At 38.2% G+C, this 27,454-nt stretch overlaps 1 protein-coding gene across 1 annotated transcript in view; it reads right to left on the reverse strand.

Annotated features, from left to right (window-relative positions):
• Positions 1–27,454, reverse strand: part of UST (uronyl 2-sulfotransferase) — a 156,278-nt gene that overhangs the window by 50,152 nt on the left and 78,672 nt on the right. The window contains exons 4-5 of the mRNA XM_042891789.1: positions 21,098–21,177; positions 6,488–6,641 (exon numbers count right to left, since the gene is read on the reverse strand). Coding sequence (XP_042747723.1) covers positions 6,488–6,641; positions 21,098–21,177 — 234 coding nt within the window. The remainder of the gene's footprint in view (positions 1–6,487; positions 6,642–21,097; positions 21,178–27,454) is intronic.

The raw sequence follows: 27,454 nt of genomic DNA on the forward strand, positions 1-27,454 counted from the left end.
AGTGCTGACAGCCAGAAAACTTATGTGCAAACTGCAAACGGCAAAGAGGAAGGAGAACGACAGACAAGAAATAAAGCAGACTAATAAATTCTTTTTTTTCCTTACACGTTGTCAGTTCCTGCAGTTTTTGATTCCTGCAAAATGAGTATCGGACTGCTTGAAAATGCATTATCACACCATAATCTGATCAAGTTCAATATATTGACTGTAAGTGGTGGGGTGCTTCTCTCTCTATCATCCATAAAGAGAACTAAAAGGCTCTGCAGTTTCTCTCCACACCGCAATGTCAATAAGCCAGTTTTCATTTACATGGTGAGAGCACAAAGCAACCAGGAGAAACAAACAGATCTACTCCTAGGAGCGTACTTAAGAAGGTATTTAATAGGTTTTTCTAGAGAAGGCTACTGTGATTTCGTTAGACAAGACTTCAAATCCTTTTTAATTAATGTTAATAAAATAAACATTTCAAAAAGTCAGACTTCCACTGACAAATATGTATGATATCTTAAAAAAAAATAAAAGATTATGCAGTGGCCAGTGGCTAAATACAGTGGGTAAGGCAAGAGAGAATGCTCATGATATGTTTTCAGAATGTTTTGGAGATTAAAACCAGGGCAGGAAAGGATCATTCTTGTGATACAGTAGATTCTGTTCTGCATTTGGGATTTTCCACTCCACAGACATTAGATTCCTATAGAGTAGCTGGAGAAAACTAGCTCCCCAAGCTACCACAATGCGTTTACTCAAAACAAACAAAAGAACACATCAAGAGATACTTTGTATTATTCAGATTCATAAAGGTACAATTAACAAACTTAGCAAAATCTCCATAAAAATGAAGGTTCATATTTCTTAACTGGGATCAGTGCAGTTAGGTCCTTAAATATAAGAACATAAAATAGTGTACTTACAAAAGCTTTAATGCCACGTACTGTTTATTAATGGTGTTAACTCTCTGCAATAACGCTACATTTAAATGTGATGGAGGGTACTCAGAGCATGAGATTCTTCTGCTCTTTGGCTTCTGCTATCTCATGCAGTTTCTAAACATTTGCAGCAGCCAGAAATTTTCAGTCACGTGTAATTAACTGACAGAATATTGCATGAAAATATATCCCAAGTTTTTAAATTCTGATATTGCATGAAAATATATCCCAAGTTTTTAAATTCTGAAACAAAATATTGTGGTTACTACTGGTGGTTGGAACTAGATGATCTTTGAAGTCCCTTCCAACCCAAATCATTCTATGATTCTACAATTTTATGCTGTATCCTATCAGCATGAAAAAGGATGCAATACAGAATGATATAATCAAAAGCACAGTGCTAATAGAATCTGTATCTTTGCATATTTGCTATTAACGTAAGTATGCATTTTGAATTACATAAAAGATTTTAGCGCTGCAATCTTAAACAATACTATGTTGCCTACTGACTGTATGCAATTGACTCCAATTAGTAAATGAAAACAGATTGGTAAGACATTTTCTCACAATCATAATTGCATAATGCCATACTGTTAGGAATGCAAATCCATAAGGGAACATTAAAAAATATTGCTTTGTAAGTTACAGTCACTGAAAAGAAAATGTAAGACATGAAAACACTTCCTTTAAAATCACATTTTCTAAGTTGCTTAACTGGTCCCTCCTCCAAGTGAAATCTGAATCATCTTTCACTTCACAGTCCAATAAATTATTAATATAAAATGGGAAAGTCTGCGGGAATGATAGCTTGTTTAGAGCTTTGGAGCATACACAGTAGATGAAGAGTTACAAAAACACGACGAAAATTTTGCTGTGAGGAGTTAATAAAGCAAAAGGGAACAGCTGGAGACTATTAAAAGCACTCATTAGAGAGAAGAAGCAGCAAACTGTTCTAATTGGGTCAGCTGACAGGTGGCTGTGCTCCAGCAGCACCCTCCCGGCAAGCACAGAGATTGATGCTACTGTGCGATCCTCAGATGAGGGGTGCAGCTGCAAACTGCCCTGCAGCTCAGGATACCCTAAAGGACCTCAAATGACCATTTCAAGTCATCTCGACACTCAACAGTGCACAGGGAGCAAAATGAGTAGTGTATGTTTGGGAAGGAAAACACTGAGGGTGCATAAAACATTGGTCTCTTACCTAAAGCTATGAATCCAGCAACTGATATCTGATATGCACTGCATGGATATAGGCAAATCTTTATAACCTTTGCATAACTCCATTTCTCAACTCAAACAATTCTCACTTCACCAGACCCTCCAAAAGTTTATGGTTCAGTCAATTAACACGTAACTTCTGCAGAAAAATACTGTACAGAAATGCTCCCACCCACAACCTGCAACTAGGCAACTCTCCCACTCTCTTATTTATAATGAATAAATAACTCTCTCACCCTACTTATTTATTATGAATGTCAGAAAAATCCTATGTGCAGGTGACCACTTGTTAACTTACTGAGCTCTCTCTTTATATGTGTATATATATATATATATATATATATATGTATATATACATATAATTAGGAATCATGCTTCCAGTGACCCCAGAACTGACAGAGATTAAAGCACATAGAACCAGCTTTCCTGCAACTCAGTCAACAATGCACAGCTCATACTGCTTCCCGTCTTCAATCACCCTTAGCATTTTTACATCAAAGTCACAGCACACGTTAAAGAAAAATGGGAAAAGCTATACATATATTCTGTATTTGATGTTTCATACTGCAGTTGTAGTAAGGGCTAGATAATCACTAATAGACCTTCTGGGAAAGGCAACTTCAATACAAAGCTCTCAAATACTTATGGCTGTCATGCTTTATCAGGAGTGTTTCTTACTTTCTGCACTTTCAGGCCTCAAGCTATATTATCTGATGCACAGTCTTGCTTAGCACAAGCAGTGATCCCAGCTGCACTGACAAGAGATTGCTTGCTCTATTTACAGTAGTTCAATCTGAAACACAGTTACTACAGTGAATTTGAATTCACTATAATGAATTTGTCTTCTCTTGCAGAAATGCAAGATACAGTAACTCTTGCATGAGAATGCTTGAGGCTCTACCTGAACTACTTGCCACCACCTCAAACCAGTACCCTCTCTGCAATACTCCACATTGACACTATTATTTGGGGAAGTTTGGAAGTGAACTATTAAAGCGACTGACAGTAATTCACTCCAGCACAAAAAGTGCCAGGTCAGGGCAAGGAGCTTGCTGATCTGAGTGGGAAGTGCCACACTGCAGCAGCTGCCTCCATCGAATCTGACTTGTGAATAAAGGACTTGTTTTCCATCTTGGCTTTGAATTAAATTTTGGTAAACACAGACATTTGCTGAAACATTTAAAACAATTTATTTGACTCTTGAATGAATGGTTGTTTTTTCTGGAGCAGAGTCAAAGCCTGAACCTCTATTCAGAGAAAATTTCAAATGATCGGTGAACAGTGGAAATTCCTGTCTCCGTTTCTGATTTTTGCAATGTCAGCAATTCTGATTTTCACAGTTTGAAAAAAATAAAAGATCACCCAAGGAACAAAAAGACTTCAAGGTATTTTTCCAACATCTTCTTCCCTTCCCTTTTTCCCCCTAAGGATCAGAGCTGAGAGGAAGGGATGCTTCTATTAATCACAATCTAACGGCACAGCGGGAGTTCACTGAGTGCATAACTTTACAAACCTTGATTTTGAAATCTTCTTCTTCCCTGTAAGAGACCACTTTAAAGAGGTGCTGAGCTCCCACACTTTCCTGCTGAAATTTCTGAGACAAAATGCATACTCTCAGCTTTTCAAGAGATAGAGGCAGTGTTCGTGGCCACCGACCAAGATGCCAGAGTGGCCTCAGAAATATCTCCATTGTACAGAACACCTTCCAAAAGAAGCAAACCTTCCTTTTTCCAAACAAACAAACAAGCAAAAGAAGCAGCAAAATATCAGTGCTTGGAGAAAAACACAATTAGCCACTGAATATTCCAATTCCAAAGGCTGAGTTCCTTTCCTCAGACAAACCTGACTGGTAAAAACAGAGGAGGTATCGAGCCTTAGATATAAACATTCTCCAGTGCATTTCATGTCTATAACTGCTGACAGCACAAGGCTTCTCAGGATCTTGAGCAAAGAGCTCAATGTTCTGGAGCAGTCAGCAGCTTTGTGTTTTCCAGCTTTTCATCTGAGGCATAATGAAAGAAGAGAAGCAAAAGCTTCTTGTATCCTTCCTGTGCTTTTAAGGTATCGGCTCACCTTCAGGCTCATCTCATAACAAATGACTTAGATTTATTTCTCTGATAAATCACAGAATTGTAGGGGTTGGAAGGGACCTCCAGAGATCATAAAGTCCAACCCCCCTGTGAAAGCAGGTTCCCTACACCAGGTCATGCAAGTAGTTGTCCAGGTCTAAAATACAGAAATTATTTAATATGCTAGCAATATTGTTAAGCATATGAAACACAGAGATCTCTTAACTGCAAGTTTATTGTTCAAACAGTCTTTGTAAAAAACAAAACAAAACAAAAACATGACACTTTGTGGTGAGTTTTCAGTAAAATAAAGTCAAATATTAGGGAAGAACCATAAGGACAACGAGACTATCCGTGTGCTAAAGGGCTGCCCTGGCTCACGCACAGATGTACAACCAACTGCTTAGTTTTTTTACAGCCAGATCAGCCTATTTATTCTGCAGATATCTGAAACTACCATGCCACAGAATCCATTACCTTAGTTTTAAAATACATGCCAGCAGATTTCTTTACACCTCTGAGAAAAAAAAAATTAAAACACAGTCACATAGCACGTTATTTTGTTGAACAGCAGCAGTCTTAAAAATGCTTAATATTCACAATGAGCAGCTTTTGTTGAAATGAATTTCACTGGCAGGTGGCCTACTCATTACTCTGACAGAAACAACCACCCTTTCTGAGTTGCGCGACTGACACTCAAACTTGGCCAAGGAGGGATGGAGGACAGATCACAAAAATGTTTCCAGGCTTCTAACAATCAACTGGAGATCTAACCAGAAAGAAAATACAGTTTTGATAAAGGTTGCCAATGGAGTCTCAGAAGACAGACAGCCTTGTCAACAAAACAACTAATGCCCTCAACAGATGGCCATGTTTTATTTGCTTTAAACTGTAGCTTCTTACTGATTTCTGTGTAGGTATATATATGTACATGCATGTAAAGAATTAAATATAATTTCCTAAAGAACACCCCAACGCAAGAAATGAAGGAGATGATTTCTGTTAATTTTTAAACCTACATAAACATAACAGAAATTAGATTTCATTTCTACATTTCAGTTCTGCTTAAACTCTCATCCACTTGTACTGGAAAAGGGGCACATTGTGTCATTCCTCTGACATTATACATAATTTATAGAATTAGCTGTTCCCAGGGCTTTGCATGACAAATACAAAATTGCACTGAAATACAAAAACAAACAAACAAACAAACACAGCCCTATTACGTGGAAATACAACCAATTTTCTTTGAATCCATCTGGCCTTAGCTTGGACTGAAACCATTGCTTGGAATGTGTTCTCTTCAGCTCATCCACAGCACATCTTGTACTTTACCGGCCCTTCAAAACATCTTAAAATAGCAGTTTATTCTCTCTTTGTTCTCCAGCAACCACAGTCCCTCGCTTGTTTTGTTACATCTGGCTTGCAACATGTCATGGGAGAACATGAAGCTGTCCTATCACTGAACATCCTGTAGCTCTCTGTGGGGCTGAGTGCAACCAACTGAACCTCTGTTACAGAGAAAGTAAGGTTTACTTCCACCTTTTTGTCATCTTAGTTTGGTGGTGGAGAGCATGAAAGGAGACCGGGTATCAGGCATCAAACAAGCCAACCACCACCCTTGCGTCCATGTTTTTCACCCAGTATTTGTACAGCTACTGCCAAGAGATCCTGGTCTGTGACAAAGGCTTATGGGCATTATGACAGTTCAGCTGTTGAAGAAAATAACAACCGTTGTTAGGAAAAGCAGCTCATCCAGCTTTATTACCACCTTCTTATTTCAAAAAAAGAATACAAAACCAAATCTGGATCTGAGATCAGAGCCCTGGTGTGAAAAAACTGTATACGACCAGAAAAAAAATCAGAGGCTTAGACTCACTGGATTGCTCAGTTTTCCAATTTTTCTCCAGCAAGGCTGCACAGTTACACAGCCACATTTCAACCTATAATTTTGCCTGAATATTCACAGTGATAACTTCTGGCAGAATTATTATGTCTAACTATTGTACCATCCAGATCCAACCTCACAGAAGGACTGAAATTCAACGGCATTCGTGACTTGCTGCCAGCTTACAAAGATTGAACAGGACAACTACATTCAACAGAAGCAGTCTTCACATTAAGGCCAACCAAACTAAGGACGAGGCAAGACAAAAAATGTAACGCTGCAACACTGATGCCTCAGTATCCCACTTTTCAGCCCTGCAGTTTGAACATAAGCATTATGTATCTACACTGGGAAATCAGTAATAGGATCCTTTTGTTTAAACATACCAGATATCTTTCCTCCTGCCTCATGCTGGGGGTACGGATCATATGATTCTGTTCTCCTCTCCAGTCTCCAAAACGTCGGAAAAAATAATTGGATAGAAATCGATTGACAGGATCTCTAATAATATTGATGTACACCGGCTGGTCTCCTCCAAACCTGGTAGGAAGAAAAAAAATGGGTGAATGTCATCAGAAGATTTCAGACTGGTGCACCTGAAGGTTCTCAAACTGTGTGCTGTAGAGTTCAGAGCACTTACAAGGCCAGAAGCAAAACTGAGCAAAACGCTTACAACTGCACACAAAACTCTGTAAAAGCACACAAGATCTCTCAAGGATTAAATGTAACTACAATATCCTATTAAGCTGTAGTGGACTATAAACATTTTAGTTACACTAAAGATAATCTATTTCCACTGTATCTATGGTCACGCTTCTGTTTTCTCCTTACAGTTTTCAGATGAAGAGCTTCCTGCAGATTAAACTAAGGACAAACGTTTCTTTTTCTAAACACTTCCTGCCTTGAAAATCGTGTCAGAGCAGGCAGTGTCTGATGCTGGCTGCCACGAGGCAGCCCTGAGCCACCTTCACCTGCGCAGTAAGAGTAAGAACACACGAAAGATTTTGTAACACTCAAGCACATTTCAAAAGGCTCCCCCTGGATGAGCTGAAAGATATGCATGGTATTTACATCTTTTTATTTGCTGTATCTTGTGCAGATCTTTCTCCCCTCACCTCCAAGCCTGCTCCATATCTGGATTTGAGGTTATTTAGTGGTTACATAGTGCTTTGCCCTCATACTGCATTTACTGGAAATTTAAAAATATTAATATGAAAATTCCTGCATCAAAAAACAAATTAAGTATCAATTTCAAGTACACACAAGTCCAAGGAAAAATAAAGGATAAAAACATCTGGTGTCCAGGGGCTGTATAAAAGACAGCAAAGGAATCTGCAGTTGAGGGTACCTGCCTCTGCCCAGTAGTTAGGACAAGCACGTTCCATTTAACATGCAGGATATACCAGGAGAAAGAGAGGAAAAGGGAGCTTGAGCAGTTAAGGCCTGTGATTATACTGCATTTTCAGAACATTAAAATATTGACCGCTTATTTAATATCAATACCCATCACCAACAAATGATGCTAATATCCAAGTCACTGCAATTACGCTCTTCCTTGGTCAAAACAGAAGCATGGACATTTACGTTCTGGAACAGACTTATGGATTATAATGATGTAAGACCAAGCAAATTAAACTTATTTGGATTGAGATTTTCCTAGGAGAAATCCAATTTGGAATTTACCTGATCTAATTATGATTAGGTTTGGCCCGTGTCCCCATTGCAGGGAACAATCCTTTGTTAAGCTTATTATGTATTTTGAAAGCTTGAGGACACAGCCATATTTAAGTATTTTAATGCTGCTCAAATGATTTTCTAAGTCACAGTTTATGTTTCTTTTAAAATGTAAACTGTTAGGATATAATTTAGGATACCATTTAGATTTTAAAAGTTCTCAGTTTTTCTTCATCTCATGTCAGATGAACAGCTGAATACGTACAATAAAAGACCAGGGTTTTTATAAATATTAAAGACCCAGCAAAATTGTTTAAAAATATTAATGTGACAATAGAAAAAATATTACATGAAATAAAAATATTAAGTAGGAGACAAGAGAAATCCCATCCAGTTTCAACTTCATTTTTATTCCACATGATTCCTTTGGCTAGCAAGGTCATTATTTATGCATATCTTTTCTAAGCCTATCAATAATTACGCAAATAATTTCTTCATTTATGCATATCAGTAATCTCATTGACCGTAACGCAGCCACAATTTGAAAACACACAGACAGCAAAAGCCTTTCAAACAATCCAATTAAAAAGGCAGATGCTCCTTGCTTCCTGATTACTACATAGGCCCATTAGGACATAAGCATGCAAGGGAAGTTTTCTGAATTCTTCTCTAAGATATTTTTTGTTGCTCTTTTCACCTTCATACAGAAATAAGACTTAAATGAAAAACAGACGCTCCTGCAATTACTACAGAAAATTAAAGGCATTAAGATTTACCAGTACACATTTAAATCGAAAAAGGTTGGTGAGTGCCATGGTTGGTAGCCATGAAAATGATCATTCCAAGTGGAATTGCTGGCAAGATTAAGTGCACCTGAAGTACTGAACACATATTTTTTTCCTGCTGTCTGATTAACAGTAATCTAAAGACAGAACTGAGAGGAGAGTAGTAAAGAAAAAGGGAAGTGATGAAGACATAAAGAAGAGATGACCACAGCAGCAAGCTGTCTCAAGACAGAGACAAAAATTACAGGAGCCAGAGGGCAGGGATATCCAGCCTGGGATTTGTAGATGCTAAGCCTAAGAAAGAAAAAGCAAGAATAGATGGTTACCAGTGTCTAGATACAAATATTCAACAAATGCTCACTGCCTTTTCTGAAGAAAAAAGAGGGACCAAATTACATAACCAAGCAGCCCAAGTAATAGAGCCTGTTCTTTTCCTGGTAAAGTTGCGTCCCTGAACATCTGAACTTCAGATGCAGTACCAACAGCTCTGAGAAGAGACATATGCAAACTTGTCTGTCCCCAGAGGATGGCTGGGATGAGAAGTCACTCACTGAGAACTCAGAGGAACTTATTTCTAAAATAGAAACTGCAGTCTCCCAGAAAAACAGGCAGCTCAAATTTCTGATCTCTTGCACACTTTAACCAGGCCGGTACAGACCCAGCTGCAATTGCTACATCAGGCAGCAAGCAGAAAAATTTTCAGAAAACTCAAGTCTGTTCCTGTTCATATTCAAATGTGCGTGTTTTAAGCATAGTTTATTAGACTTCAAATTCCAATCACTTGTTTCTATAGACTGCACTGAGATTATTGGTTGGAAACACAGCAGCAGCTGAAGGACATAAAAAACCCCAATGATTAAAAATCAATAACCTCAGGCTACTTAGAGAAAAAAAAAAGGAAAATCAATGCTCCATTTGGCTGAGTATGTTCTGTGCATTTTTAGTTATCTATCAGCCACATCATATTAAATATTACTTAGCTCTCCAAAACACAACTTTTCAAATTAATAACATCCATAAAAATGCTCCAGCAAGCAATAACATAAAATGCTCTCATTACATATCATATAAGCTTATGTATACTCAAGTAATTGTTGCAAAAGATCAGAAAGGAAGCCAATTATGTTCTTCCAAGCCTGAGCAGAAGGTTTATCTTCTCTGGGAAGCATTTGGATCTTGCATGATAAACATACTAGATGGATCCCTCTCACACCCAGCAGTGCATCGCTTTAATTGAGTTGAGTGGGACAGGACACCACTTCTCCAATGGAGAGCTCAAACGGTCCGCAAAGCTCTTCCCGCACTTAACTTCTCCTGATTTATTTAACAGATGCTATTACATCATGTTTGTTTTAACTGCTCTGTTGTGACAGGTATATTTTCAGAGTCCTCATCAAAATAAATAGCCTACTGACAATAGCCTACTGACAGACTTCAATCAACAACACTAAGATTTACTAATATTTCCCCATTTCTCTCAGTTTTTTGTTTTTGTTTTTAATAAAATGAAGGGAAAAAGAAGGCTGAGAAATATGCCAGATGTTGTGAGTCTGCCCTAGAAAAATGTCTCTGATAAATTATGATTTTATTATTTATATGAGCATAACCTTTGCTCAGAACAGCTTACAAACCCCTTCTAAGCTAATAATAATAATAAAAAAAACAGTTACGGAATTTAAAAAATTCAACCAAGGCAATTTGATTTACTGCCGAATGGAGGATTTCTGAGCTCCTGTTATTCATCATTTCAGTTCTTTTTAAGAAAGGTTAAGTACGATTTCAGACCTACCGCTTCACATCAGAAGGCTGCTGCACTTCTGCTCAGCACAAAACTCTGCACAAACAGAAGTGTGCTTTTTATTCCCTACACATAGAGGAAATCAAGATACCCAACCTTTTATCTGTAAGAACTATGATTCCCTATCATTCTTGTCATGTAAGTTATATCCTTTTAAATTAGTTAGTTGCTACAAGTTCAGTATAATGGAAGCAAACAGGAAATAGCAGTGACTTAATGTTCATATGGATTGGCACATAGCGTCCTTAGAAAGGAAGCATAATTTCCTTTTGCAGCTCTATACAACTATGGTGAAAGCCCAATTACCTAGGAAGCTTTACAGATGAATTATGTTAGAGCTCCATTACCTGATCTGCAACACAGTTTCAAGGGGAGATCATATTAAAAACAATAATGTAAAACTTTCAGCTTTTTGGAACGTAAGATGCAGTAAGATCAAATTCTGTCTTCTGAAAATGTGTTTTATTTGCAGAATTAGAAATTAAAATTTCTAATTTGTAACAACTCAAGAAACACATCTGGCAAAGCAACACCATTCTGTACATGAGACAATGGGCAGCTCAGTGCTGCTCCACCAACCCTCTCCAACAACGGGCTAACACCTTTTCTGCAACAATTCCCAGAGGAGAAGGCTGAAGTCTTGTCTGCATGGTGCTGCACGGTTCTGCCAACCTCCAAACTCAGGGAGCTTATAGTCCTAAATCTGTGTCTTTATCCTGTGCTGTAGTTATGCTTTCAAGCTTTCTGTTAGAATTTTGGAAGGAAAAAAAAAAGTGAGCTGAGATACATTTTTTAGTTTTAAGACTGCATTTGAGGGCTGGGCTGCCCTTAAAAGGAAGGTATGATACAAGCTGCACAATGATTGAAGGTTAACAATAAAATGGTGCAAAGCGACCATGTTGCACTCATTAATTACATCTTCTAGAACTATGGCATCAATAGTAGGAATTTTGAGCTTCTGAATTGATTTGTATAGGTAATATCATTGTAAAAAAATACCAAAAGAATAGCTGAGTAAGCTGCCTTAGACTAGTGAACAGCTAGCAGCTTAGACAATCAGGCCTTGTGTTTCACTATCCTATAAATCTCCCAGAATATTTGATGTTGTATTTCTGCCAGCCTTTACCTTCCTGCATAGTAAACATAGAGTGAGTTATTTTCCCCCTATGCCTTTCATCATGCTAAGGATATGAAAATAGTTTGAAATACAAATTCATAACGAGCAGCACCAATACAGATGCAAGCCTTGCCTGTGTCTGTAAAGCATCCCCAACTCAAGCAAAGGTAACACTTAAGGAGGAAAGACTAGCTGTGTTTTCATTTATCTCATGCAAAGTAACAGCTGGAAATAAGAAAGAAAAAACTTATTACTGACACAACCCTAATCTCAGCTTAAGTCAAACTCCACACGATTTAAAATCAATCAGTTCCAGATACCTTGCATTTAAGGCTTTTGGAAGGTCTGGCTTAGGACCTCTCTGGACCTCTAATTGACATTTCCTTACAATTTAGAGAGTTTTCCATCAAAAGCAGATGTTGCATAGTATAGAAGAACAGAAAATGAGGAGAAATTCCCAACAAACAGTAGAACAGCAGATACAACACTTTGCAAAGTATTAAATCTACCAACGTGGTGTGCAGGAAAACATTCACCTTCGAAATTCACTGAGATCACAGATCTATGATATGTATTCACAAAACATTTTGTGACTTGACCTCTTAGGAAGGCTATCACACAAAGAATGCAGGCAAGGGTCAGAAGTTACAAAGTGCTCAGTACTGCACGTTCAGCTTCCTCTCTGAACCCATTTATCAGGATTGTTAAGGGTGACTCCAGCTGTCTAATGGAAATGGCTGTCACTCAGCAGCTGAAGACAAGGCTAAGGGTGTCCATATGGAAACTGAAATGCAGTAAACTGGGAGTAATGAAAAACTGCCTTTCATCACATGCTGTAACATAGTAGTACACGTTGTTTTACAACGCAAACAATATAAAAGTCAGTGTAATCAAAACTGCAAATGTGGTTATGTCCCAAATGAGAAATTCTAAGCAATCACCATCAAATAGAAGAATATGAGGACATCATCATGCTTGAGTATTTGAATCTTTGCTATTTAATACTTTTATCTGTGAGTCAGAAGAAAAGCAGAAAACCTCTGATAACATTTTCAGATGACGAAGTTGCAAAAGAAGAGGATAATGAAGGGACCAGGTTACTGATAAAGAGCCACTTGAATCAGAGGGCAAGCAAGACATAAGCAAACAACAAATTGTTGCACAGCATACGAAACTCCAAGCACTGAGACATTCACAGGAAAGGAATAACTCTGCTAAGGACATGGTATGCTTGCACAGATTACCAGCAGTGGGAGACCTTACAGACCAGAACGATCCTAGATTGAAGCAGAGAGGAGCAAAGATCTAGCACAGCACTAACGTGATCACTAACCAAGCTCCAAGTCATTCCTAAGCAAAGCATGTGCAAAGAGAGCAGAGTCACAAGGATGATAGAAAAGATACCTTGCAATGAAAAAATGTCAAGCTCAGAACCTTCATCATGAAAAGAAAACAAGGAAAAAAACACCAGAGGAGACTGAGAGGTGATTTCACCACAGCGTATAAGAATTTATACATGAAAGCTTACACAGGAGAAAAATGTCTGTATAATGCATTATTCAAGGATGAGAAAGAATACAGAAGTGACTTAGGACTGCTGTAATGCAAATTTTTGCCCCAAGGCAGGATCAACCATGCGTTTATCACTAGCAACTACAAAATCGTTAAGTACAATCTATTTTGTTGCTCATATAAATCAAGCATTTTCCCAGACATCTAATCTAGAACTCTGCAGGTACTACTTAAAACCACCACTTCTGGTATTACATTTTAAGAACAGTATCTTCCCTTTGTCTTTATATAATATTCAAAACTTATCACTGTTTCTGCTTTCCCAGTCATCTCTCTATTTTCTTTCTATGATCTGTCAGGCTTTCCACATGAGTCATTTCTTTTTTTTCCTCTCTTTTCTTTTACTTTCTTTTGGACTCCAAGCAATCAACATCTTTCTTAAATTAATTTACTCCAAAATTGGTAATTTAATCTACAGGACAAAAGTGAGCACAGAAACCAAAATGACAGTAGAAAGCGTAATTTAAGCGTTATGCTTAACCCACCGACATTCAGTTCAGACTTAACTAGATTTCAAGTAGTGACTTAAATTCAGAGAATAACGTATCACCAGCTAAATGAAAGCTGAAACATCTTCTATGTGAAGAACGCAGGAAATCTGTGGAAATAAATTCTAAATCAGTTGATCTTTAAAACAGGAAAAACTCGCTATGGAGCAATGTTTTCTAAAAAAACAACAACAACAACAACAAAAAAAAAACAACAACAAAAGAAACAACCAAAACAACCCTCAAAAACAACAGCAGAAAACTCCAACCCCCTCGACCATACAAAGGTCAAACTGCATGTTAGATTTGCGCTTAGCCTTCCAGTTAAAAAGCTTAGCCACAGTTAAAAAACATCATTACACAGTCAGATCATAAAAAATAATTAGTATAAAAAAAAGAAAAACGATGTAGGAGGGAGTACAGCACCATGTGGCCATTCATGAAATGTGTACTTTACAAGGCGGACCTCACATGGTGGTAGAAAGTGTTTCATGATGTGTTAGCAAAAAATATAGATTATAATGAACACACATAAAGACACAGTGTTAAGGCTGAGCACGTAGGTTTAGCTGACATTTCCCTACTTTTAAAGGCTTGCCTAAAGGGTAGTAACTTTTTTTCTTAACGTACTTTTGATGATATTTCCTAGGTGTGTATGTTTTTTCTTCAAGGAGGAAAAAAAATAATCAACTACATGAAACAGCTTTAGTAGATAAGCTCGGGCTGCAATTGTTGTTTCAAGATGTTGTGTTAAGGAGGTATTTGAAGAGCCCAATCCGCCCCAGCAATGGAGTTCACAGAATCAGTGGAAGTTGACTGAACTACTGAAGGTCATACAAAGTGTACTTCAGTTTGTCCTTGAAGGGACGAAACCATTCTGCATCTTCTAGGACCAGCTCCATGCATTTGCCCAGCACGCTTTTTTCAAAAACTAGTTGTGCATAGTTAAAGCACGTCATAGGCATGTTTTGCAAACACCTGCATTCTGTGTGGTATTTTTTGCTCCTGAGAAATGGAGAAACAAGAATTCTCAAGTTGTTCATAAATGTGAGGGTTGTAACAAATATTTCGTGGTTTTATTGACCTCTCACCAGTCTATAAAAATTTTAAAAATGAAATTCTATTTCCAAATCAATGGGCCAGAGACACAGGCACAGGTTACGTCATGCCAAAACAAGACAAGTTTTAAAAAATAGCATATGTATCACACAACCTGTTCAAACGATGAATAATCTAGCATGCAAGGCTTTCAAATACCAAGCTTCCAGTAAGAAGTGCTCCTACTTTAAACATGCAGCTGATTCCCATATAGGCAAGTTAATTTTTCAAGATCTATGTTCTTTTTGTTTGCTGGTTTTTTTATTTAATTTTTTTATAGAACCCATGAAAGGGAACATTGTAATGTCAAAGTGCTGTGTTAAGCTGTCATTTCTACAGCTGCTTCTGTATCGGAAGAAATGCATAACTGGTGAAAAACTGAACAAAACACCCACAAATAAACCCCAAACAATACTTAGAAATTAATTATAGTTCTGGGTTTATTCAAAGTGAATCTCTGTCTGCCTTTATCTGCCTTCATACAGCATGTGATGTACTGCTATTCATAATTCAGAACTCTGGTACAAATTGAAGAAAAGTCTAAATTTGTCAGCATCACTGCATGTGACTGTGTCTGTCCCTACAGCAGATTCATTTTTATCAGCTAGTGTTGGCCACTGCATCTGTTTAAAAAAAGTAATATAAAGTCAGTAACGCTGATATGGACTGTTCACCAAAAACGATTTTACAATAAAAACAAGGACTTTGCACATTACTTCAACTAATGAATAACAGAAAACCAGAACTACTTCTTATATTGAAGACAGTGACTAAAAGGAAGTACCCTCAGGAGCAAAAGACTTAAGAGATCTTCCCTTTCACAGCCTGCCCGCCACATCCCTCATGCACCAAGCAGGAAAAACAGAGCAGAGCTGGGGCTGGCATCCAAGCAGTAGTGGCCACTGGCTACAGCTGAGCAGAATGTCTGCAAGCTCTGTCTGGCTTGGCTTTCCATCAGCAGGGGCATTTGAAGAAATGCAGTTGTCTATGGGTCTTCTACTGACCTTCCAAATTTGCCTAGAAACTGGTCAATGGGTTGAGAAATTATTCAGGAAATAGACATAAGGGAGAAACTGGAAAGATAGGTACAACAGTTGGAACTGCTGTATGAGTCTTAATTCCTCAGAAAACTATGCTAAAAGGAATGCATTGCCCCCTCTTCTCAAGCACATGCACCCACCCAGATACTAAACACACACACGCTGCAAGTATTACACTGCAACTGAAAGAAAGAACAGGGAAGCAGCTCACAGCACAGAGAATGTGTTCTGCTGTTGAGCATTAACTCATTCAGGCTTCAAACAAGTAAGATATATTGAACTGAAACCTAAGAGCTAATTAAAATGATTAAATTGAGTTCATGCTTTAACTCTTTGTATCTCTTCACCACATCACAAGAAATCTTAAAGGAGGTATTCCCCAGTGGTCTATGACTCTTGCAGAAAGTGAAGAATTCATTGCTTCAGCGAAACCTGAAAAAGCCCGTCTCTCTCTCTGGGTGGTCTTTTCAATGCTTCTCCTACCTATGGCTTTATCCTGACCTAATCAGTCAACCTTTATGTAAACAAAAGTCACTGACAGAAGCACAGTTTTAGATTTTTACCACGTTCCCACATAATGTTCATTCACCCTGAGATGGGAAGGAGCAGGCAAGTTTCAGTTCTCCCTGAACTAGGGGCTGTAAGTGCATGCACTGAAGATCCAAGCATACTTATTGCAATTAGTTATTGGAGGGAGGACATCCACGCTGGGAGTTGTGCAATTCTCCTGATCCCTGACTCATTCTGTACCATGCTTTGGCCCCACTGCCCCTATATGCATTCCTGCAAATGTTCTGCTTCTCTGAAACCTGTGACACTTGGAGCATACTTCAAGGACCTTGAATGCGTGCCCAAAGACTGTAATAACTATTTAATTGATTAGGAGATTTTACTAAGAGTTTAAGTGGGGCTTTTCCACAATCTTGAAGCTTCTTTGTGCCTGATTTTTCTCACCCTAAATAAATGAACTATGGGCCATCTACGATGAAGCACTGTGAGCAACCTGCAGCTATAATGAAATAGCTTTCTGTGCTTCTCCAAGCTACTCCAGATCTTCAAAGCTTCTGCAGCTTAACACTATATTATTTGCATCTTCTGCTAATACTTGCAATCTCAGCAAAAACAGCAGTGACATATAAACCTGTTCCTTTTTCTAGCATAGACGTTCTTAAGTATTTTCTGTGATTAACATTTTGGAAGCTTTCCACAGCAATATTAAAATAGAAAATTGAATTCAGAGACATAGAAGACTTTATGAAAGATGCCACAAAAGGACCCACTATTTTAAAATCATCTAATATTCTGAGTTTGAAGGGATCCACAAGGATCAAGTCCAACCCCTGGCTCCACCCAAAATCGAATCCTGTGTCTGAAAGCATTGTCCAAACACTCCTTGAACTCCGGCACTTGGGGCCATGCCCACTGCCTTGGGCAGCCTGTTCCATGCCACCAGGGGGGTAACTTTTTTAACACTTGTGCCCACTTGCTTTTTCCTGGAATAACACATATTAGTAAAGTTTATACTAGTTTGGAATACAGACCTGACCATTTACATTCTATAAAGACTACTGAGATACTGAAGAAATTTCAGAGAAAAATACAGAAGTATTAAATGGATGAGGAAAGCACCCAACTGCAAGAGAATTAAGAGCTGCTGTTATCAGCAGGTGTTTGAAAACAGCAGTGGATGGATGCATGGTGAGAAGCACCAGAGAACAGAAAACATTTAATTAAATGAGAATCTAAATCCTGCTGGCAAAACACAGAGGAATTCAAATTATTGTGACTAATTTCCACTGTAACTGGAGCAAAGTACCAAAGGAAGTGGTGGAGTCAGTGTCACTAGAAGGCTTCAAATATCTTGGATGTTTTATGGTAGACTTCTGAGAAATACACCTTTTTTCCCAATGAAGAGCAAGAAAACATGCTCAGCTAGCCTCACCAGCAACAGCCAGTATCCAGCAAAAATGCATCAAAACATTTCTATATATAAGAACATTTCAAAATGGGGTTATCAGAAGAAAGCCGGATATGAATAAGTCAGTCCAACGTTTTAGATCACCTGAATAGGATGATGATTATGGAGCCATAACAAAAAATATTCAAAGAATTCAATAAACAGCTCCATCTTCCCCAAAGCAATGGTCCTGAAGCAGACTGAATGGAACATAGGGATGTCTCCTAAAGCCAGCCCTATCTGCAAGGGGTAGACTGGAAACACAAACTGTGAAACACTGCTAAGTTTTTCCTTAACTGGTCTATGACAAGTGCCACACAAAAATTCCCTCATGTCAGAGAACAGCAGAAAACATACTTTCTTTTAATCTATCCGTTTGAAGCTGCAATCTATTAGATTAATGGCAGTAAATGTTAATGTTTCTGATTTAATGCATTCTGTTGAGATTTAACTTTTTACCTGCCTCTTTGTACTATTGTGAATTGAGGAAAGATAATACCAAAGCAAAGAAAGACTAGAAGACAGGAAAGTAAGTGAAGATTCAGCGACTGCAGCTGAAGGAGCGCACACTCTTTAAACCGTTCTTCAAAGAGAGGGGAAAATGTTCCTGGCAAGCACTATAGTTTTGCATTTTCAGAATTTTATTCAGCAGAACTAACTGTGCCTCTGAAACATGCCTGTGCTCAAATTCATCAGTGACCTAAGCCTTAATTCCCTTCCACTGGAGATTTTTTCTGGAAAGAAACTATAGGCAATATAAGCCTTTTTTTTTTTCTTTTTTTTTTTTTTTTTCTTCTTTTCTTTTTCCTCCAGTTGGAAACAATCTAAATAGCACAAATAAATGACATGTTTTTCTGAATATTCAAAGAGCTTTAAGTGCTGACAAGACTATAAGCAGGTGCAAGTTGCAAAAGAGGAAAATCTAAATGATTTGTGAATGCTGTTATTCACATCAGGGACATTAAACAAAAAGCATGTTTATTTTTCTTACTACCGTTTGGGAAGCTGAGAGGCATCAAAAACTGGAGGTGAAGCAAACTTCTGCTTTGCAGGACTCTGCTTATGTTTTATCTCCTTCTCTACTACTATTTTATCTCCTCCTCTACTACCCAACTATATGCTTTAAACAGTTTACAGCAATCCCTGTGGATTCTGAAGTTTTTAAAAAAATAATAAAAAAAAAAAAGAATGACCTTGAATCTTACTGGAAGAGTGGTGAAGATAACTTGCCTTTACCTCCTATCTGTCTGCTCAGCAAGCACAGGTAGAAGGAGAACAAAGTGCTCTCTGTTCCTTTCTGCAAATAAAACCCTAAATTCCAAAGGTATAAAATACAAAATGAGAAGTAGGTTTGGTTGCTGGACTAAGGCCCAGCATGGCTGTTCATGAAGAACTTTGTTATCTCTCAGAATGGTTCTGCTACAATGCCTTGAAGAAAGCGCGGTCTCCTTCCTTGCGAAGTGGGCCTCTTTAATCTTTAAGCTGTGTTATCTTGTACTTACTGCCCAAAGAAGTTATGTATGCCCCACTCCTGAAGTGTTCAAGGTCAGGTTGAATGGGAAACTGGGCAAGCTGATCAAATCATTGGCAACCCTACCCATTGTAGGAGAGTTAGAACTGGATGGTCTTTCATCTCCCTTCCATTCCAAGTCATTCCATGGTTCTATGATTCTGTTTCACTCTCTACTGTACTGATTTGTCACTAACATCTGTTGCATAAAGTCTTGAGTTGACAGTCACAAAACATCACATTGATATTTTTATGCTGTTTCTTTTAATTTTTATGGTATCATTTGGTTTTTATGTTGACATCACAATTAGATTTAATACCACCAATAAATTTTGAAACTAGAAGAAAATTCTCACAAATATTCCGTTTATCAGAAAACACTACAAAATGCTAAACCTAAATTAAGCAATGTTGATGAACTTTAATGATATTTCATTTAAATTACTAATCAGTCTCTTCACACCAGGGAGCTGCTAATTAAAACAAATCTCTCTCAGTAAAAGGAAAAATACGTTCTTAAGATTTGCAAGTAACAACCAAAAGGAAATTGCAAGTGTTTTTATACATTTCATGTAGTTCTACATATCGTTACAAATCTGTATTGGAAGAAAAGTGTAGACAGATTAAATCTTATGCATACACAAAAGAAACAATTACCTGCATAACAAGGATACATCATAGTTATAGGAAATGGAATCATAGGAGGAGCAAGAGGTAAACACGTTCATATTTTTCCTCATATCTAATGCTATGTACCATCTGTGAAAAATCAACTTCATTCAAGAACTTCCCTTTGACCCTCAGGCATGTTACTTGTTTGATCCTGCATTTCAGCTGGGAGAAGAGATTATTTACCAAAGATGTGAAGTCCTATTCTAATGAGTTTTGTAATTTAAAAATAATGTAAACAGAATTGTTGCAGAATCAAACTAGAGAAGATCAAAATTCTGTTTAACTATCCAGGTTTTCATGCAATGAAATCATGCCCATATTCAGTTACAGGCAAGATCAACATTCAATTCTTCAAAATAGTGTATTTTCTGAAAAAACACCCCCCTTACTATACATTCTCCACCCATGCCTGAAGCCATACACTCAAAGCAGATGCATTAACATTACTGCGTAAGTAAAACACTGGGCAGCTAGGCAAGCTTCTGCAAAGACCTCTAGAAAATTCACACTTCTGCAGAAATTCTTTTATCTTAACACCATGAGTCCAAATCAGTAGCACAGATGGCACAGATCCTGAATATAATTTTAAAATTAAATTTAATGCCTGGGCAATAATCATCTGCAGTCAGCTTTAACCTCTGTATCCTGGCTTAATGCTAACTGGCACAACTCACTCACATCCTTCCAAAAACTCCTCAGAAGTTTCATCCAAACTCATTTTTCTTCACATTCTATGCTATAAATGTCTCTAGAGTCCTACCGTGTATTTTCAATAGCTGCTACTCTTTATTATACTCTCATAATACAGAGTGTAATTCATTTGCATGGTTTACACATCTGTATTCTACAGAATCTGGACTGTTTTACCAATACAAAATTAAATTGGTTAAATAAAAGCCCAAGTACAAAACTAATCAATAACTTAGTGGAGTTTTCATTCATAGACTAGCAAACAGAGATGAAACATTTAGGAAAGTCTGCTGCCACTTTTAAAGCATTAATGCATAGCTTAAAGACACAAGTTGTCAACTCATACATGTTGGCTGGAAATGATATAAACCAAGGTAATCCCAGTGGTAGAAGCATGCAACAGCTTTCTGGATTTTCAAAAACATACTGTACATAACTATTTGGTAGCAGAGAGACAGCAGGAAAAATCCCCTCTAAATGCAACTTTCATTGCCAGAAAAAACGTCAATTGTATTGTTTATACTTAAAAAAGAAGGGAATATATTCTCTGTATTACAACCAATGAAAAATATTTTTAAATGAAAAAATGCCTTACCTTGAGAAGTTGAGGAAATGAACATGTCTAGTGAATAAATAGGGCTGCTCAGCAGTGCTTATGTTTTTAATCAATTCCATCTAAAAAGAATTAACAAATCAAATTATCCATGTTATTGCAAGGCATACCTGGAGACAAATATAACTGTCAAACAACATACAGTGGTTTAATTTTCAAGTCAGCATTCCTCAGGTTCTTCTTCACTATCCCTCCCAAACACTATTACCAAGATAGCGCTACTACTATTTTACACCTAAGCAAAAAGGTTAAAGATGCAAACACTATTATGCCATCACAAAGCTAACATACTTCCAAAAGTGGGTATCAATTTAAAGAAAGGCATAAACTAAAGAAAAAAAATCTAAATTCTGCACCAGAAGTTTGCATGCAGCTGCTATCTTCTGAAGACACTGGCTCTATCAGATAGAATACCAAAATGAAAAATCTCTGAAAATGCAACAAAAAGTGGGAGCTCAATCAATTTGGGACAGACGAGCATGGCAGAAAATCATGTGTGGACTATACGAATATTGAGCTACCAGCCCCAATTTAGAAAGCCCATGACACCTTCTTATAATGATCACATTGAGTTTATATTGTTAACGTTCTCAGAAGAGAAGGGCTTCCTAGCAAAGCAAATAAACTGACATTTAGTTAGGACAGGTAACTGTCAAAAAAATTGTATTTGTCTGCCTAGCTTTCAAAATGAAACAGAGGAAATAGATACTCTAGAGACTGGATATCAGATGTCTCACTTAGTTTATTTTTTTGCCTGTTTGTTTTCATCCAGCCAAGTTACAGGAGAACTGAAACCCTCAGAACTGTATGAAACTTTATGATATATGGGTATTTTATCTGTTACTCTGTCTGTATGAACGAATGGCAAAATGAAGATATTCATACAGGAAAAAAACTCAACTCACTATTGTCACCACTGTAGTTCCATCTTGGAATAAACAAAGAATCATCATTACAGCATAAATACAAGATGTAAAGATTATTACCTGTTCAACACAGGGGAGTTGGACTAGATGACCTTTAAAGGTTCCAACTCTAAGGATTTTATGACTCCATGGCTATAAATGTAAGAAGTAATTACCTTGACTTTAAACACATGGGTCACTTTAAAAAGGTAACAAGAGACAAATTGGAGAGGTACATGTGAGTACCACAGGAACATCCCTTGCCTCACTCTGCAGCAGGTAACAACTGGCCAGCACTGTGCTGATTCCCACTGAAATAACACAGCACTTGTCATTGTGCTTCACCTCATGCGGCAGGCTTGAGTCAGTCTGCTGCTGGACTAGCAGGGTACTTCTGCATCAGGAACAAAGGTACTCTGCAAAGATGCTGGACAGCATCTGGTTGCCTGGTGGGTTTTTTGTTTTGTTTTGTTTCTTTTTTAAAGCTCTTGCTACCAAACTCAATCTCTTGTGCTATAATAACTTACTATAAAGCAGATGCGGAATTCTGTTTTGACTTGAAGTACCTTCACATTTAGACAGTGAATATTCAACAGGACTTGTATGCAGATGTGGATAAAGCTACAATGTGCATATGAACAAACAAGCACAAAACATTCTTTTAAAAACCCTGCCCAAAGAGTAAGTAAGGCTCAGAAGATACAACACACAGATGTCAGGAGGGAAAAATAAATAACAGTAATGGCTCACAGCCACACGCAAATTGTGGCCACATTTCCCAAGCGCTCCTCTCTCTCTGATCCCAATTGCGCTGAACTGATTTCAGCTTAATGAGCCAAATGTAATGCTCAGGAATACGAAGGAATCAGCCCTCTTTTGAAAGTGATGCAAAAAGAAATAAAATCTTCCAGTGTCTCCCAGAGGAGTAGAGCCTCTAGTAGATCTCTTCTACAAGAAGATTGGTAAACCCATGGATGACACATGGAGAGAATGAGTAGTGATCAAAACCCCTAGAAAGCGAGTTGAATGGAATGGCAATGATGGAAGGGAAGAGACAGAAGTACCATCTGGAAAATGGTCTTAAACCACCCTAAATGCTGCTTTGCTCCCTAGCATAACATCTTTCTACCGCTGTGAAACCTTCTTTAAGCTTTCATTCTACTTTTTTTCCTCCAAAATTCAATTTCTGCATTCACCCTTAAACAGGACCATTAAAAAAGACCAGATCTGCAGAGGCAACTCTATAAACTGCAAACCATTTTTGAATCCTAACATCCACCTGAGCAAGAAAACCAAGAGGCCACACTCACAGAACAAAACATTTTTCTTCAGACTACTGTTTTCATTATAATTTTAGGATCTCAGCTGGCCAACTTAAGTCATCATGCTTAACATCAGCAGTGCTATTTATATTTGGTCATTGCTGCATTGCAAATAACAATCCAGCAGATGGCACAATAAAATGACTTGGAGAGTGACTGCAAGGAGCCCTGCCCATAAGGAAAGAAACATGGAGGATGGCTTTGTTCCAGCCACAGCATCACTCCTACACCAAAACTCAACCCAGCCTTGCAAGACAGGACATCTCTCTCTCTTCCATAAACACCTATCCTCCACCACAGGCCTGCTCAGAGCAGACCTATTTAGTTCAGGATTTGTAATAGGTAAATTCAACTGAGAACAAAAAGAAATAATCATTTCTTTGAACATGAAAAACATTCCTACTCTCTCAAACTGCCGTGTTTCATTGGGAGAGAATCTGTGGCCAAAATGTACAAAGATGATAGGATATGTGATTTTCCAAGTCAGATCAGATGGTGACACTACGGTTCCCTCTAACTAATATAAATAGGATGAAAGATTATCTGAATCTGACTTCTCTTTTGAGTTATTTACCTTTTTCTATACATGCTACCATCTTTCCTGAAGGCATGTAGGATCCAGGAGGCACAAGTATCTACAGGTACTTGGTATATCACTTTCATCTCGGTATTACTTCATTTCCATAAACAATTCAGAGCTCACAGGAATGAGACCCAATCATCATTTTAACTCTCAGAGATTTGGAATTGTTTCAAAATTTTCTTAAACTCCCCAAGCTGCTTAGGACCAATTTTCTATTTTTAAAAGCACTCAAGAAAAAAACAGCAATGGACTTTTAGTGTGTTAAACCTGAATTATGAATAAAGCTGGTGCCTGTCCAAAGGACGTGTAGTAGAGGGAAATGATGTGAGGACAATCAGTTACTCCCATACGTACCAGTATTTGCACATCTATAAACATAATCATTTTTCCTTCTCTGAATCCAAGAACTGGGGACAGGGGTAATTAGAGGAGGGGAGGAATTCATTTTGCATTAGTACATCTGTCACTTTAAAGCCACATCAATTAGGTTGTCATTGTATACATAAATACTATACATAAGTTCTGTAATTAGAAGTTTCCAATTGTTAATTGAAAACATTACAGTAAATGGTAAGGCAAAAATTAACTCATCTTTTTCCAGAAGCCTCTCCCTTATGCCCATGGATGTTCAATGGCTGCACTCCTAATTGCTGGCAGGCAGACGTAATTTGGGAAGATTTCTTACTAAGAAAACTGTAAAAGGCACCCAACATACGGATTTCAGTTACATGTAATCTCCATAGTCATTAAGAACACCTACGTACTTAACTTTATTTAACACTAACAGACTGCACAAGCTAAATATTTACAGAAAAATCTTGGCTGGACCAAAGCTCTAACCAAACACAGGACAGACAAATGACAGGACGAAGAAAGCAATAACATCTCAAGCAAGTAGCTCATGCTCATGCTGGGAGCCTACAGCCCAGCCCATTCCTGTTTTCTCTCATTCCAATGCCTGGAACTTGAGACCATTCATTCTCTTAATTGCTTCTTATACCACATTAAAGATGGGAGAAAGAACAACAACGCATATGCCCCTTCCCTTCACTCCAGTGAACAATACAGGCAGGCCAGGCAACAATGGACAAGGAGAAGGCTGAGGTACTCAACAACTTTTTTGCTTCAGTCTTCACTAGCAATTGCTCTTCACACCCCCCTCAAGTGAATGTGTCAGAAGCTGGGGACTGGGAAAGCAGTGTCCACCCCACCATAAGTGACAATCAGGTCTGAAAACACCTGAGGAATCTTAATGGGTCTTGATGAGATGCATCCCAGATTCATGCAGTCAACAAGCCACTCTCAATAATATTTGAGAAGTCATAGCAGTCAGGTGAAGTCCCTGGGAACAAAGGCAATGTCACACTGATTTTTACGAAGAGTAGAAAGAACAACATAGGCCACTACTGACCTGTCTGCCTCACCTCTGCACTAGGGAAGGTCATAGAACAGATCTTCCTGGAAGCTATGATAAGGCACATAAAAGAGGAGGAGGTGATACAGAACAACCAACATGGTTTCACCAAGGGCAAATCCTGCTTGACCAGCCTAGTGGCCTTTTATGATGGTGTCACTGCATTAATGGACAAAGAAAGAGCCACTGATGTCATCTATCTGGACTTCAGTAATGCCTCTCACACAGGTCCCACAACATCCTTCTCTCCAAACTGGAAATATACAGACTTGATGAATGCTTTGTTCAATGGAGAAAAAACTTGTTGCTAGATTGTACCCAGAGAGTAGTGGTTAATGTATCAACATCCAGATGGAAATCAGAGACAAATGGTATCCCTCATGGGTCAGTACTGGAACTAATGCCCTTCAACATCTTCACCAATGACCTCAACAATGGGACTGAGCGCATCCTCAGCAAGTTTGTAGATGATACTAAGCTGTGTAGTGCAGCTGACACACCAGAGGGATGGGATGCCATCCAGAGAGACCTAGGCAGGCTTGAGAAGAACCTCATGCATTCAACAAAGCCAAGCGTGAGGTCTTGTACGCAGGTGGCAACCCCCACTATCAGTACAAGTGGAAGGATGAAAGAATGGAGCACAAACCTGCTGAAAAAGACTTGAGAGTACTGGTGGATGGTAAGCTGGACATGAGCCAGCAATGTGTCTTCGCAGCCCAGAAAGCCAACTGTATTCTGGGCTGCATCCAAAGAAGTGAGGCCAGCACTCACCTGGAGTACTATGTCCAGATGTGCAGTTCTCAGTATAGAAAAGACATGGACCTGCTAGAGTGCATACAGAGGAGGGCTGCAAAAAATGATCCAGGGGATGGAACACCTCTCCTACGAGGACAGGCTGAGAGAGCTAGGGCTGTTCAGCCTGAAGAGGAGAAGGCCCAGAGAGACCTGATAGCATCTTTTCAATTTCTAAAAGGGGGCTACATAAAAGAAAAGGGCAGACTCTAAGTGTCCGCTGTGGTAGGACAAGAGGAAATGGTTTCAAACTAAAAGAGGGGAGATCTAGATTAATTATAAGCAGAAAGTTTTTTATGATGAGAGTAGCAAAGCATTGAAGCAGGTTGCCCAGATATTTCATTCTCAGAGTCATTCATAGTCAGGCTGGATGGGGCTCTGAGAAACTTTATCTAGCTGTAGATGTCCCTGTTCATTGCGCAACATTTGGACTAGATGCCTTTTAAGAGTCCCTTCCACTTCAAATGATTCTATGATTCTTTTCAATTTAATACTTTAATACTTTGATTCAAAAATCAAAACACAACTGAAGATACCTTAAAAGAGAGAAAAGTTAGTACTGCCAGTCATGTAACCTTTGTTTTCCTGCAAAAGTAATCATTACATTCTGAACCTATTGTAACTATGTAAATAAGCCATAAATCAAAATAAAGAGACTAAACTTACTGCAGAGCATAGCAGAAAGTAAATCCACATCTCTATAGCAATACATACTCCGCTATCTGTGTTCCTGGATATTTCCCATATGGTAACCAAACAGCTTGTAGAGTGCAAAAAAAAAAAAAAAAAAGGCAACTGTTGCACTAAAATTCAGTCTGAGCTTTTTCGAATCCTGATATTTCAGACTGAAGCAGGGAAGACTGTTTAATATGATCTTTCATTATGTTTAACATGTTTCTGCATACCAGAGAAATGTAGCAGATTATAAGGGTGGAAGACTGTGGTTGTTGCTACCTCAGAGGATTTTAGATTTTCTTATACATCTCCTAATCAGTAATGAATCAAAAAAAAAACAAAAAAACAAAACAAAACAAAAAAAAAAAACAACAAAAAACAAAACAAAACACAAAAACTATCAGGCCAATAAAAATCACCTATCCCATACCCAACAATTAAGCAGAAATAGTTAAAAGAAGAAAGAATAACATGACAGTTTGCCCTTTGATCCAATGGGACCATTCTGCAAACTCCCCAGGCTGTACATTGCTGACAGCACGGTGCTAGGTGCTAGCAGCAGCCCATACGCACACTAAGAGGCTGTGACAGCTGCAGCCTCAGGCTCTGTCTCTGCCATCAGTCAATGAGTGGGCCTAAGCAGGGTAG

The sequence above is a fragment of the Lagopus leucura genome, unplaced genomic scaffold (genome assembly GCF_019238085.1).
Source record: "Lagopus leucura isolate 7727_CA_CO unplaced genomic scaffold, USGS_WTPT01 Super-Scaffold_73, whole genome shotgun sequence".
Classification (NCBI taxonomy): domain Eukaryota; kingdom Metazoa; phylum Chordata; class Aves; order Galliformes; family Phasianidae; genus Lagopus; species Lagopus leucura.